The 15,505-nt window shown below is 49.7% G+C and overlaps 1 protein-coding gene and 1 long non-coding RNA gene across 2 annotated transcripts in view; one reads left to right on the top strand and one right to left on the bottom strand.

Moving 5' to 3' along the window:
* Positions 1 to 1,617: 1,617 nt before the first annotated feature.
* The window catches only part of SPRED2 (sprouty related EVH1 domain containing 2), a 114,610-nt gene continuing 100,722 nt past the window's right edge, over positions 1,618 to 15,505 (bottom strand). Inside the window, exons 5-6 of the mRNA XM_028093864.2 lie at positions 7,045 to 7,194; positions 1,618 to 4,933 (exon numbers count right to left, since the gene is read on the bottom strand). Coding sequence (XP_027949665.1) covers positions 4,268 to 4,933; positions 7,045 to 7,194 — 816 coding nt within the window. The 3' untranslated portion in view covers positions 1,618 to 4,267. The remainder of the gene's footprint in view (positions 4,934 to 7,044; positions 7,195 to 15,505) is intronic.
* Positions 3,782 to 14,273, top strand: LOC114201283 (uncharacterized). The gene is made up of 4 exons (XR_003607618.2): positions 3,782 to 3,946; positions 6,451 to 6,725; positions 9,263 to 9,617; positions 12,166 to 14,273. It is a non-coding gene; the product is annotated as an uncharacterized LOC114201283 (long non-coding RNA).

The raw sequence follows: 15,505 nt of genomic DNA, 5'->3' as shown, positions 1-15,505 counted from the left end.
CTCGGCAGAACTGCTCAGACCGAGGCCCCGGACTTTCTGGCAAGTTGCATGCACTGGTCCTGGAGGAATCCAGCCAGCCTAGTACAATTCTGCAGCTAGCCCTTGGGCCAGCAAGGAATCAAAACCGAATTTAGAATTGCAGAGAGGTTAAGAAAAAGAAATCTTAACGTGTATGTGGTAGGTCTACTCACAAAATAGCCACAAAGACTTCAGCCTCCTGTGCTTCAAGAGGTTGTCCTCTCCAGTTCCTGATGTTTCCTCAGGTTTCCAGCATACAGGAGGAGCTGAGGACAGGACTAGCATTTCGAAGCGCCTTCTGTATACTGCACTGTAACTACAGCACAGCCTTTGACCTTCCCAATGTGCAGAGGACAGGTGGTATTCCACTTGTTCTGCCCGAAAAAACCAAAGCTCCGAGAGGTGAAGTCACTTGCCCAAGGGTTAATGGCTAATAATGACAGAGACACTGAATCAAGATTGAATTAATGGACTTTGTACCTGCTTTCTCACCTGAGTGGAAATGATCCCTCTTCTTGGCGGGGGTTTAAAGGAGATGATGTGTGCAGCATGCCCAGCTCCTGGCTGAGCACACAAGGCACCAGATGACCAGCTAATCCTGAGGCAGACTGCTGGGCCCCAGAGAGCAGGGAGGACTGAGCAAGGCTCTGGACCGGTGACCCCTTTTCAAGCCCCCAGAGAGGTGAGCAGAGGTATGAGAGCGAGGCTGGGAAAGGAACAGGGCTCATCAACTTTCTTGAAAACATATTTTCCATTGGATGTCTTCTTCCATGTTGGCTCTTCACCCACTATAATCTTTATGCCCCTCCTACTCCGAACGGATTTCATGTTCTCTGATCGTCTCTTAGTTACTAATCTTTATGGCTGGCTTCTCTCCTCTTGCTTTCCAACCCCCAGCATCTCCTATTGTTTTTCACCTTTGCCAGTGGCTTGGAAGAGTTAAAACTAAGACAGAGGGCCCCTCTCCGTGTCTTTTTAAGGCCCCTGCTTGGTTCTCTAGAGAGGAGCCGAAACATTCCCCTGTGACCCTTAAAAGACCCCACACTCTACTTCCTCCGGGGGATTGCCATTGTAACTTTTGGGCATCCAAAGAGCCCATTTGGAAGGGAAAGGGGGCCAGATGTCACTGAAACAGAACCACTCTGAGGAGACCAAGGGTCTTGTAGTGTTAACAATTGTTTTCTGTGAGAAACCGTCTCCCAAACTCCAACAAGCCCACCCACCCGAGGTTCGGCAGGAATTGGTGGAAAATAACGCGGAGGAAGTACAGCTGTTCCCTCCGAGGAGCACGCGTGGGGGAAGCCGGGCCCAGGATGAGGGGGTGTTCCCGGGGCTGTGACATACAGCATTCCTTTCGCTTGAGGCATCCAAGCCCAAGGAGCCGCAGTCTCCCCTTGGGAATATGACATAACCACAGCCGGGAAGGGCCTCACAAAAACAGACCGGTGTCCACGCGTCCTTCTCCAAAGGAAGCCCCTTCCCATCCTCTGTGCGAGAACGCTCGCGTGCGCCGAGGCTCAACCGCCCCCCCATCTCCTGCCAGACAAATACCCCAAAGTCAACGATCTGATAGGATGTGTTTATATTTACATGGTACGTTTTAAAGCAATGGCTACATTGGTCATACATATTAGAAACCATAAAAAAAAGTTAAGAACTAAAATGTACATCATACACTTGTATATATATTTTTTACACAGAGGTAAAAAGGCTTATTATAAAAAAATCAATACAACAGGGTTTTTAGTATACAGGTAAAGAATGAATTATGCTTCAGGCACTTTGTTAATGTGAGCAAATAGCTTGGGGGGGGTTGGTCAGAGGAAGCTTCCAAACAAATCTTTTGGTTAATGTTTTGTTACCACAGATACAAAAATAAAATCTGAATAATTTCTCTCAAATGATTGACGTCAGTATGGCAAAGCTGACTGGGAAAATAACTACACACTGTTCAGCTGCAGTGTGGCAATTAGAGACGTATTTACATCAATGTCCCTATGGCTGTCCTTGTGCCCTTAACCGCTCGCTGCCTTCACAGACCAAAACGTATAGGCGGAGTAAGATTCACTAGCATAACTCTTCAAAGGGGTGGAACAGAACAAGGGGTAAGTAACCACTAGACAGGGGCTACAAACAAAACGCGGCAGGATATGTGTGTTCCTAGTGAAATAAATAGGGGCACTTGAACTGAGGTCTAACAAACCTACATTAGTGTTGTGCTTTGTAGAGAGGAGAGACCTTGAGAAAGGCCCTGAGGAAATGCCTCAGGACGGGGGACTTGGTGGGGGTGGGGGCTGGTCTCTTGACAGGGTCTGGAGGCTGGCTGGAGGTCTTCTACATGTTCTCCAGGCTGGGAAGCAGTTCTCGTTTCTTCCATCACCAGACTGACAGCGCTCTGCTCCTTTTCCAAGCAGGAAGACCCAAACCAGTCACTCCAACAAAGGAAAAACATCTACCAACTAACTCTTAAGCACACGGAGTATTTACACCGATGATCTGACTAAAGAAATGTGATGGGCGCTCAGATGAGCTGAAAACATTCCATGAAGGTAAGCATGGCTAGCACTTCCCCAATATGATTGGCAGACTGGAAAAAAGTCCCCTTCCTTGAAGACTGCTGTCCTGTGTGCAATAGAGAAGGGACGGGGGAAGTGGAAATACAGAGAGCAGGCCATGCCCTCAGCTGGCAATTACCACAGGGAAATCATGGCGGGAAGAACGGCCAGCCTTGACAAGCCTGTCTCCTACGGTCTCCATGACGTTCTGATTGTACTATGCTAGGTACCACTCTTCACTTTTCTTCTTTCTGCAACAAGAAGATTTGGCTACTCCTTGCAATATATTAGAAAAATACTCTTTTCCAGCTAATTAGAAGCCTCCTACATGGCAAGGCGACAGGTAGACCCAGACTGCTAACCTAACCATCTGTGCACCCGAACTGGCAAGTCTGGGATTGGAGATGCAGGAGAAAGACACTTAGGCATGGAAGGGTTTTTACATATGGCCTTGTTTTTTTCCCCCAAGTATAAATGAAGAATTTGGTGATGTGAAATTCAGTTCAGAATGAAAACAAAAACAGAAACCCACAAACAAAATGCAACCCACCATTCTTCTGATTTAGGACATTTAAAATGCACCACCCCCCCACCCCCCCAGGAAATAGCCAGTGGGGGTGTGGGAGGAAGCTCCTTTAATCTTATTTACTACAACCTCAGTGTCTCAACTGTAACTCTTTGGAGAACGTGTGTGTGTGTGTGTGTGTGTGTGTGCGCGCGCGCGTGTGCGTGTATGACTAGACTTTCGTTTTCAACTGTAACTCTTTGGAGAACGTGTGTGTGTGTGTGTGTCTAGACTATTTCGTTTGCCAAACAATGAGCACAATTTCTTAGTGTTTTCTTCTAATATTGCTAAATTTTTAGAAATGGTGGTAACACAATTTTAAAAAGTTCTACTTTAGGGGTTATGTGGAGGCTCAGAGAGACCTGAAATCCCCCTTCTCTAGCCCTGGTCCATGAGGATGCAATGCGGTTTAAGGAATTTTCCTGATTCACACAAGTTAATCTGAAGTTAAGGCTCAATTCTCATTTTATGGGTGAATGTTTTGCATCAGTAAATAATTGACAGAGAATGATGATGGGCTCCGGATAGAAACTGCAGCTTCATTGGGAAATTTGGCTTTACAAAAGTTAAAGCGATCTTGTTTTGGGGTAGAAGTTTGTTAACTAGCTCACCTCCGATACATAATCTGACTGCAGGTTAAAATACTTCTGGTGGGGTTTCATCGTTCTGACATTACCTATCCGCAGGAACCCGATGCTCCTTAGCGACCAGCAAGCTGAGCCAAGAGAAAGAGCGTCTGGGAAAAACCAACTATAAACCCCACCCCAAACCGGCAGTTCCGACTACAGGCGCCTTTGCAATGGAAGAGGTGGGTAGGAAAGACATGAAATCAACACATGTATAAGACAGATTGATTACAGATTAATAATACACGAGTGTCTGTGCGGAGGTTCCTTTCCTTCGAACACTGTGTGCGTGCGTGTGTGTGTGTCTGGGTGTGTGTCTGATGCAGAATGGGTGGCTGGGGGGTGGGGAGGCGGGAAGTGCAGAGTCCACCAGGCAGGCTCCCCAGGCTGGGACAGCGCCTCAAGGTACCAGGGAGCAGGGAAGAAGATGAGAGTATGTCGGAGACAACAAGTTCCCTTGTGGCTGTGGGGGGAGGAGGAGGAGAGGAAGGAGGGAAACCGCGTCACACGGCCGCTTTGTGCTTCCCGCCGCAGCACCTGCACATCACCCCGCAGTGGTAGCAGGCCCGAAGGGGCAGGTAACAGCACATACAGGGGGCCAGGAAAGACAAGGCAATAAGAGCCATCCACCGGAGGCAAAACTTCTCGTCGCTAGTATCGCACGAGCACGGGTCTGTATAGTCTCCCTCGGGGTCCGACATACAGTGATAGAGCATGCTGTCCGCACACCACATACAGCTCACGCGGCGGATGCAAGTTCTCACGGAGTCGGGCGCGTCCTGACAGCGGCCCCTCCGGTTCTCCTCGTGGTTGAACATGTCCCTACAGTACTCGCATCGGGAGCGCTCGCCGTCCTCCTTCCGCCGCCGGGACTTGCCCCGGGACGGCTGGGTCTTGATCACGCCGCCCCCGCGCCCTTTGGGGTCCTCGCCAAGGCCAAAGTCCGCGGAGTCCACGTAGGGGTAATTGTAGTCGTGCTTGGGGACCTCGCCCTTGGCGAAGCGCACGTACGAGTCGGCGTCCTCCGACGTGTCCGGGGACTTGCCCCTCACGGGAGCGTGTCGGTAGTCCTCGTAGCCCGTCAGCCAGATCTTCTCCCTCGGGTTGATGCGCACGATCTCCTCGTCGTCGTCAGGGAAGCTCACCTGGCGGTAGGGCCTCGGCATTGGCTGCCCCGGGAGAAAGACACCATTTTATAGCAGTGGCAAAAACAAACAAAATCCTCCACTTACTTGGCCTTGACAAAGGCATTTCTTGGAAAAAACGGACCCATCCTAGAATTACTGAACAGCTCCTAGGTCAGAGGTGTGTTGCCGAGCTGTGATTCTCAATCCGTTCCTGGGTGGGAAATCCTTTTGTTGAGGTACTACCATACATGAGGGAACGTGTGCAGACTGTAAAAAGGCACTTTGAATTTCTGGAAGCTGAACACACCAAGAGGGAGACGCAGAACTTGCGAGGCCTCCCTAGGCCCCTGCACCTCCCTTCAGTTACCTCCGATGACCGCGGTCCTGATTTCTAACAGCTTAGATTGGTTTCACCTGTTTCTGTTCAGCGTGTTCTCTTTTGCAAGGCCAGCTTTTTTCCCGGTGAAACAGAAAAGCACGGGAATGTACTGCCCCTTATAAGGCTGGCATTTGTGGGTATCTGTATGTACGCAAATAGGTGCACACTGGGTCACAACAGAATATGCATTTTGTACTGTGGGTCATGTTGAGAAAAGCAAAAACGGATTTGAGGAGCTAGGATACAGGGGTATCTTGTCATCTGGTTGGGAAGATACAGAAAGGGTAGGAGTGCAGATCCGGAGGCTGACTGCCTGGAGTTTGAATCCTGCCAGGATCTCACAGCTGGTGAGGGGCAGGCTGGAATGTGAGCTCAGGCAGGCCAGACCCAGAGCCCCACCCTCAGCCTTCCAAACCCTCCCCGCCTGGCATTCTCCTGGAGGCGACAAAGTCATCTGGGCAGCTAGTCCTGCTATGGCTTGCAGGGAGGCCCTGTCCAGGGTGGAAGGCGCTGAATCCATTGTTAACAAACAGATGCAGGTAAGCCTGCCTGGCCCAGGCACCCTCGGTGTGGCAGAAAGTGAGATTTTCCACCTCTGAGGTCCTCTGGGGATGAAGGCTTTTTAAGGGGTGAGGAACATGGCTCCGAGTGAAACCACTGGAGTAAAATTCAGACTTTGGAATTTACCAGCAAGCCTCAGATTCTCTATCAAACAGCACAGGGCTATCATGAGAATGAAGGGAATCTACACACGGTGCACACAGAACCTATCACCATTATTGTCATTCTAAAACTGTCCTAGAATTTATCACCTGGTAATTAAATCTATCCATCACTCTCACCAGACTGTGAGCCTCTTGAGGGCAGGGACCACATCTCACACATGTTGCCTAATTCCTATTAGATTCCTGACAGAGTTTCACAGACTCTGGAAAACCACAATCTTATATAAATCAAAACAAATCCTGAGAGAATAGGCTTTGCTAATTATTTTGCAAAGTAAGGACAGTCAAAAGGTCAATTCCCATCTATAGCTACCATAAAGCGATTTTTAAGAACATTTTAATGCCAAAATATTAGGAAGCGCGCAACAGGATTTTTTTAGAGTTCTATAAATCTAGCTTTATGTTGAAAACAAAACTCTCACTGCCCTGTGTTCCTTTTTTTCTTTTCAAAGCAGCCTGGTGGCCACATCACCCTCCATGGGCACCAGTCCACGTCCCACAGTTTGGGAACCTGCTCCGCAAAAGAGCCACTCGGTAAATATTTGTTGAATTACTGAATTCCAGACTCCAGCTACATCTCCCCAAGCAAGCCTGGGCCTGCAGCCTGCGATGCCAGGGTGCCCGAGCCAAGCGGACAGCATTCTTTAGTCCTGATCCTGGCTCTGGGCTTGCACACCAAGCCAGGAAGCCATGTGCACAGAGGAACTCAGGAGGCAGCACAGCACTCTGGGTAAGCACACGCTTGCATCTGTAACTTGTCCCATCAAGGACTCTCTCTCTCTCTCTGAGCCCTCAGCCTTCTCCTCTAGAAACTGGGGCCTCGTGGGATAATTTGTGAGGATTCAACAAGATTAAGCACAGGAAAGGTTTAGCACGGGGTCTGGCACACAGAAAACTAAGTAAAGATGTGCCACTGCCACCTCTCTGGCAATCTGGAGAACAGAGGATGCCTGGGGTTGAGCTTCAGGCCACATGGAAGGGCAAGGGGGCTGTTCCAGAATCAGAAGCCGCCCACCCCGTGCTCTCAGAAGAACCAGATGGCTGCTCACCTGTTCGAGGTGATAGTGGTCCGTGGGGTATGAGTCGTGGAGGTGGCCCAGGGTATAAATCCTCCGGTGCTCACAGGATGTGGGAGAGGAGATTGTCCGAGTAGGTTGTTCCCTCTTCTGGGAGGAATTAGAAGAACTGTCTGTAGCTGTCTGTTTAGAGGGAGGTAACCAAGAGTTAACTGAAACAAAAACAAAAACCAAACCCACATACCCAAACCGAACACGCTGTCTACCCCCACTTGTGGTGTCTTGCTGGACTTCCCGAAATCTGGAGTTTATCTTGGCTGTGGGAGGTAGAAGGACCCCTAAAGGGCCAGATCGTCTAAACATGATGTGGCTGGCTCAAAGGGTAGAGAAAGCCAGCCACCTAACCCTGGAAAGTTGGGTTTGTTTTCTCAAATGTGGGAGCAGTCACCAGGCTTTGGGGAAAGGGTTTGCTACATTTGATCAAGAACGGTCACCTCATTTGTAGCCCTGGCTGCATGGGACCCCAGTGAGCAGGGGCGATGCAAACAGGCAAAAACCAAACCCAAGTGTTTCTGTGTGGAGCTAATCCCAGCCTGGGAAAGTCTCAGAAATAAGGATACCTCAAGGGTATCGTGGGCATTGGCTTTCCCAGGAGAAATTTTATAATCTTTGGGTTATATCCCCAAGGCAAGCCTTGGGGTTCACTGTAAGCTGGGAGAGACAGAGGATCACACAGAGAATGAAGGCCCCCGTCTGTTGGTGGTGAGAGCTGCTCTCCCAGTAGAAGCGATGGGTTCAGACTGGAGGCTCTGTGACAGTGTCTTTGGCAGGTGATCCGATATTGGGATGGACTGTAGCCACCACCTTGAAAACCAGGAATCCTCAGAACCTCCTCCTCCCCTGGCTCCTTAGAGTCCCTCCCAAATTGAGGAAAAGGTTTTTCTTGCATCTAGGTGTTCTATTTCTGGCAAATATCAAGGAACTCCTCTTTGGCTCTTAACTTCTCAATCTCCTATTCCCCTTGTTTCATTTGCTTATTTATCTCTTTATTTTACAGGTTTTTTTGTTAGCATGCTGTATCTTTTTGGGGGCAAGGTTAAAACAGACTTATGAAAATTTTTATACCCTCACCCCCCAACTTATAAAGTAATACATGCCCAGAAAAATGGGACCAGTATTTAGGACAAAGACAACCATAGTCCCATTATGCAACTTAACTACTGTTAATTTTTAAAATCTGGTGGATATGTGCAGCACTTCTTTGGAGGCCCAAGCCTTCACACTTTTTTTTCTCTAATCCTGTTTGGTTCAGGTGATGCAGAGCTGACGCTGTTTCTGATCCCTCAATCCAGAGTGACTAATTCAGATATGGACTCATGGTCCTCTCTGACGTAATACAGAGATTTTTCATGGAGAGGTCAGAAAAGATGCTGTCTTTATCTTTGAAGTTAAGATCTAAGGGTCCTAGAAGTCTGGAATCCTGGTGAGGGCGCAGGGAAAGAACCTTCTGAGGAGGAAGTGAAGCCAAACCTCGGGAGAAGGCAGCCCCCACCCCCCACACCCTGCTCGAGGCCATTCGAGCTTCTGGATCCTGTCAAGCCTGAATCTTGGATCTACTTTAGGCTGTCCCCATGGTATGAGCGAATTCCCTTGGTAACTTCAGGCAGAATGTGTTGGATTCATCACTGGGGCACACCTTCCCCTCACTTCTGCCCACCGCCCCCACCCCCCCGGCAGTCCTGCCTGCAGCACACTCCCGCCTCTCCTCACTCCTCTCCACAGCAGGGCAGTGGAACTGGGCACGCAGAGTCGGCTGCTTCTCTCCTCAGCCTCTTGGGAGCCACCCAACTGGCAAACAGCACATGCTGGATCCACTCTGGGGACGGTGCGGTCCACTAGGAGGCCAGGGCTGCCCCCCGCCCCCCCCCAGGAGGATGTGGAGATCAGTGCCTCTGTGCTTTGGTGGGGCAGGTCTGTCAAATCGTGGGGTCCCCGCCTGAGCCATCCGCTTCCTGCAGATGTGGGCCAGGACGGGCATCATCACTCATTACGGGTCTCTTATCCCCTCCCCGCCCCCACCGCCTCAGTACTTCAGAACTCCAGGAAGAATTGCTATTTACTCCTCAAATCCCAGTAACTGAAAGAAACCAAACTGACACACAGGAACTCTCACTTTCTCCCAACTCTGTCCTGTCTTCCCGCTCTGCCCCACTCTCTGCATCACTGACTGCCTCCCCGTTCCCACACACAGGTGGTTATAGGTCAGCCAGAACGATAAAGCCAAGAGCTCTTCCCCAGGTCCGGCTGTGCAAGCGCACGCCGTGTGCAAGACCCCAGCTGCAGGGGCGCGGACGCAGCACGGGCTCCGCGTCACATGCAGGACGACAGGCTCCCGGCTGTGCAACAGGCTCCCGGCTGTGCGGGGTCCTGCTGACCAGGGCAGGCAGCCCCTGCAGAGCTGGACTGAAATGCAGCCCTGACCCCCACGCCCAGGGCGGCGTCCATACACAGCACTGCTGCGTCTAGCTCCCACGAGCCCTGCCGAGGCCCGCTCTCCGAGGGATTTTGCTGAGATGAACACGAGCACAACGTCTCCAAGTATAAAGGTGCGCCCTGCTTTAGGCAAACCCAGGAGATAGGGGATGATGTGTCATGATACAAAGGTTTCTAAAGATCTCGATAAATACTTCCTGAATGAGTAGGTGGGGCCCTTCAGCGTGATTCAAATCTCAAGGGTTAAATTCTTTTTTTTTAATTTTTTATTGTTATGTTAATCACCATATATTACATAATTTGTTTTGGTGTACTGTTCCATGATTCATTGTTTGTTCATAACACCCAGTGCTCCACGCAGAATGTGCCCTCCTTAATACCCATCACCAGGCTAACCCATCCCCCCACCCTCCTCCCCTCCAGAACCCTCAGTTTGTTTTTCAGAGTTCAAGGGTTAAATTCTTAAGCAGCACCCCCAGTGATCGTCCTCTCTCACGTTAGAAACCACCCATGTCCTCGGCATCGTGGTCACCTCCTTGTTAATCATCTGTTCGCCCTCCCCCACCCTATTTTCTGTGACCTATGTCCAGGTTAACAATGTATAGAAAGTCATTCTGAGCCATGAGGCACACCCGTGTTTTCCCAGAGCTCATCAGCCAACCAGTAATGCCACCTCATATGCACCCATCCTACCTCCCTAACCCCAAACTGCCTCTGCCCACTGCACAGTCAAGTGCAAAGCTTCCTGGACCCTATCAGAAAACATGTGACTGAGCAGAGCCTTTAAATATCTCCCCATCTAATGATAAATTTGTATAGGGAGCAAGAAGGCCAGAAAGCTTTGAAGTGTGTCCACAGTTCACCGTCTCCTGCAGGCAGAGCTGAAGTCCATGCCTGGACTGCTGGGGGTCTGTCTGGACTCTGGCAAGGAGAGCATGTGGGAGAGGCTGCAATGAAGCTGAGGCTTATTCCAGATCTATGGTATCAGATCTTGCCAAGCAGTGAGTGTGACCTACAAACAAAAGCAATGTGTACTATCAAGGCACCTCCAAGAAACAAGGGGGGAAAATCCGCCTTTTATCCACATGTATGCCCCTTTTCTTTTTAAAATTAAGTAATCTCTATGCCCAACGCGGGGCTCAAACTCATGATCCTGAGCTCGAGTCATATGCTCTACAGACTGAGCCAGCCAGGTGTCCCATCCACATGTACTGCAGAACCGACTCTCCCATAACTCTGCTTGTGGTGTCCACACATGCTGGAGAAATGCAGCCCACCTAAGCAATGCGCGCGCGCGCGCGCACACACACACACACACACACACACACACACACACACTGTCACAAGCAAGACTCCCGAACATCGGTTATTTGCATGCACAAGCGAATGACACCTACCAACCGACCAGTCTGACAGCGTCACCTTCAACTCGAAAACTCTGGCCGTGTTTTAAACTCCCCATGTTCTCCAGGGGTTGTCTCTGTCATGGGTTTGAGCTCAAGCAGAACAGAAGCAGAGGCTTCGGCGCCGCCCCCCATGGACAGCGAGGGCCGGCACTGCTGCTGACCTGCGGGCGCTCCTGTGTAATGTGACTCGGCAAGCAGACCCAGAACCACTGCCACCTGCAGATGTCGCCTCCAAAAAATCTTGCCTCTGGCTTTGGGTTGGACTCTGACTCAATGTCCATGCCCATTATTCAAAAGATGTCCAATGAAGAAGTTTGCAACCTAATCGAGGCACCAAACAACAGAAACGCGATGGAGTGTTCTAATGCTAAATAACAAGGTCTCAGCTCAGAAGACTGGATGGGAATCATCCTCTAATTATAAAGTTGTGTGATTTTGTGCAAGGTAACACGCTTTGTGTGGCCTGGTGCTGAAGCCCTCTAACAGGGCACAATGCTGAGACAAGACATTGGTAAAGGAGAATCTAGACGGTACAGGAAGGTGAGAAAAGGAACAAGGGGAGGGTGGGAGCAAGGGTCAGAGAGTCTAAGATGAAAGAGTGGGCACTGCCAACCTGAAGATCAAGAGAATAGACATGAGTGGCCTGAGCGAATCCACTTGGATCGTGGCACTCATTCCTTCCCTGGAAGGTTTTCGGGTTTGGGTTGGGTGCTTTGTGGGATGTGGGCTCAGACACACAAGGTAATGTGGCAGGGGCGAGGCCAGGTGGCTTCCATCCTAGATGGGTGGACAACCCAGAGCAAGGCTCAGAGGAAGAGAAAGAGGTTCAAGTTTACCAGTGAACATCTAATAAAATTCTTCAAAGAGAGCAAGCTTCCAAGGGCCAAGACTCTGCAGACATAAATAGTACTTATTTTGAGAATTCAGTTATTTCTTGTAATTCCCCAGAATTTAACAACGAATGAGAGAAATACACCAGAGCTTCAAAAGTTGATACAGACTTTTCTTCTGAATAACTGACTTTAATGTCCCGGTATGTGACAATAAATCACAATCTGAAGTGCAAAAGATACTGTGCTGAGGCTGCCTGGTTTGGGTGGGAACCGGAATAAACGGGGAAAGGAGAGTAGAAGATCCATGTCTCACATTAAACCTGTGGCTGGCTCCCTCCTACTGCACGGGCATATTTTATAAGACAGCATTTCTTACTCTTGGAACCTTGACTATTCTTCCCTTTCCTTGGGTTTACCTGTAGGTTCTTGAAGCACACGCATCGGCTCGCATGCCTTGGGTCCGGAAAGAGCCTTCTTCATTTGGAAGGTGAACCTCTTTGACCAAGGGAAGCTCAAGGAAGGGAGGAGGAAGAAAGCACCAAGACGCCAGAGCAGCTGAGGAGGCAGTTTGCTTAAATCACCCATCCTGGGATGGAATCCTGGCTGGTGACCAAGGGCTTTTTGGGGCATTCAGGGTGGGTCAGACATCTGCGTTTCAAAGCGAAACAAGTGTTTTCAAGGCTATGTGCATCCCTTCAGCTCCCCTTGCGTTTTCCTGCTAAATCTTTGTTTTTTGAAAGGACCAGAATGGCCGAGGCAGCAGCAGGCAAACGCTTAAGGGAGAGGAAAGATGTGCCCGGGGCTGTTCTTTCAAAGACACTTGGAACTACTGAGGAGGCAGCTGGAGTGTCCTACTGGACTCCGTATCTGCGACTGTGAGGAGGTCGGCAACTGGCAATTTCCTTCTCCGTCTTGGGGATGGAGACAAATGGGACGAGCCCCACCTTCAGAAAGGCAAACAAGGACAGTCACTTGATCATCCCTGTGTTCCCAGGAACACACGAGCTGATAGAAGGAAACACACAGCGTCAGGAGCCAAGCGCAAGGAGCAGCCGCGTCAGGAGGTTAAGAGGCCAATGTGTTTTAAACAAGGCCTAGAAAAATGAAGGTAAGAAATGCTTAAGGAGCCAGACCATCTCACCCAGAAATCACACAGCCCTCTTAAGCACCAACTACACTGTATCAAGAGAAGTGACTCCAGGCCAGGTGTCTTGGGACACACTGTTTGACTTCCCAGGGCCTCAGTTTCCTCATGTGTAGAACAAGGGGGAAGCATACAGTGATCTCCGCGGTCTGATGGAGCTGTGAGGGGGCACATGTAACCCTCCTCCCCTCCTCCTAAGAACATTAGGGGTCCAAGGGGTTTGACCAAGACTGTTGCCTCGCTGATTCGAGGGCCACAGGAGTCCTTCAGATTGATGAAGCAGAATTCTTGCGTTGGCTGCAGATGCTGCTATTTTACATTTTAAAGGAGGCTACCTGGCAGTTATGACCGCAATTCGTAGTATTTTTACTGCAGTCCGCCACCAAAATAGATCTCAACAGCTGATGCAACCAACGCAATATTCGACCTTCTTTCCACTGCAAGGGCTTCTCATTTTGTTTTTTTAAAAAAGTATGCACACACACTAAATATAAATGTGTACTATTCCTCTCAACTTCGGGCTGGGTGACCGGACTGATGACACAAAACCCTGGGCACCTCCTGCTTCTCGGAAGAAGGTAAACTGCATAGTTGAGTGCCTCAGAAGGCTCCTGGCTCAGGTGGCTTGACGAGCTGTTGTTTCTCATTCTTCAGTAAAGCACGCCTTCCCCCGGGTACCTGCTGGCCCCACAGACCTGTGGCCAGCCCTTCTTCCTTCAGTAAACTGGAAGTGGTCACCCATGTTGTCGACAGGTCTTTGGGAACAGGTAGCACTGTCTCACCAGTCCTCTGGGCCTACAGAGGTTCCAGGTGTCCTCTTTCAAAAAGGCAAGAAAGCAGCCGGGCACGGGCTCTTGCGTGGCGGCCCCAGCCAGCAGGCCGTGGGGGTCTTAAGAGGCAGCTGCAGGAGCAGGGGTAAGAGACGACTCTGTCTTTAGACTCTAGGACATTCTGCTCTCTGGGACCCAGAGGACAAAGTGGGCATTCTTTCATTGTGAAGAGAACAACAAAAACAAAATTCCCACTCATTGGAAAAAAAAAAAAAAGTCTTGGGTTTCTGAATTCTGAAGTGAGGTGATATTTTGCTATAAAAGGAAAGGACTCTGACACACCCACAGCTTGGCTTCACTGGAAGGGCTCAGGGGCTGGGAGCAGGAAGGAGGGGTTTCAGGTAACCCTGAATATGCACTCTGTCTGAAGGAGGAAAATGGAAAGAATAGTATCCTGCCGGCCACAGCTTAAAAAGATGAGATGAGATGCATGTAAATGAAGAAAGACACAAGTGGGAAGGCTAGCAAAATGCCTTTGGGCTTCCTGAAACTGAGAGCATTGCAAAGCTTTTGTTTGAGCCTTAGACGTATTAACTGCTTTAACTGAGCCATTGTAGGTATGGGGGGGGGGTCGAATAAAAAGATCCTCCCCTTACTATGCAATGTGAGCTTGATAATTCTTGTCATTTAGAAGATAAAGCAGCTCCCACCCATCTTCTGAGACCCTGCAGCCACCCTGTGCGGTGCCGGGTGTCAGCCAGCAGCAGTTACGGGGACGCTGCTTCCTGGTGTCGACCACAAAGCATATGGCAGACCCTCCCAACACATTTTTGCTTTTCTTAATCATCCACCATCGATCAGCTCCACTGGCTAAACTTTGTAGAAGTAGCTTACATCTTCAACCTGTCTTCTGTTTTCCGTAGCCTCTCCCCATCCCACTCTGCCCCATCCCTTGACTGTTGAAGGTAGAGACAACAGAAAACATTTTTGAGCCACTGATCATCTAAATGAGACGGGGGCTTTCCTGCAGGGACCCGGGGAACCTCAGGCCTCCACTGAAGTAGTCTGGAGCCCAGGCACTTGAAGAGGCCATCGTCGTCGTTCAGGAAGCTACTTGGGAATCTGGCATACCTAATAAGTAACATTTACTGAAACGTATTGAAAAAATACTTCCTCTGCTCAAAACTCTCTGAAAGGTGGCAGGCTGATGTGAAGTTTGCATTCTGGGTCAGCAGGTTAGGGAGCGTTGGTGATTTTATCTGCAGACATGGACGTGCCCCTATGTCGCTCACAGGGTGGCTGTGAGGTCCATGTGCCTCACGTAAGTGAAGGCTCAGGGCCCGGCACCAGAGGCAGCCCCCCACCACCCCGCCTCCCCTTCCCCTCCCCTGGGCCAGCAAACAGAGGCCCGGAGGAAATACATTCACCTTCACGAGGTACTGAGTTCCAGAGGATCAGCGATCACAGTTCACTACTAGCAGAACCAAGCCTGGAATGCAGGCCTCTCCCTAGCTTCCAAACTGCACACTCGGTTCACCCACCACTTCTTAGAAAATCAGTAAACGAACCCTTTATTGCAGAATTAGATGTGCCTTCAGTTTTAACGTCTGCTGGGATGGAGCAGGTAGAAAGAACTACAAGAAAAGGGAAATGTGGCATGCTGCACTTCTTCCCACCAAGCAAAACCTTGATAATTACAAAATGCAACGAATTCATTGTTTTTCTCCTTAGATCAAGAATGAAAACAAGCACAACTTGCAAATACTCAAAAGCCCATCTAGGACAAAACAAATTGCTTCTCAGGACTTTGGTTTCAAACACTTGCTGTAGCCACAGTTTACAAAACAC

Source organism: Eumetopias jubatus, unplaced genomic scaffold (genome assembly GCF_037043125.1).
Source record: "Eumetopias jubatus isolate StellerSeaLion01/CBP00866 unplaced genomic scaffold, mEumJub1_p1.0 scaffold_9, whole genome shotgun sequence".
Classification (NCBI taxonomy): domain Eukaryota; kingdom Metazoa; phylum Chordata; class Mammalia; order Carnivora; family Otariidae; genus Eumetopias; species Eumetopias jubatus.
This window is presented reverse-complemented; position numbering and strand designations above follow the sequence as displayed.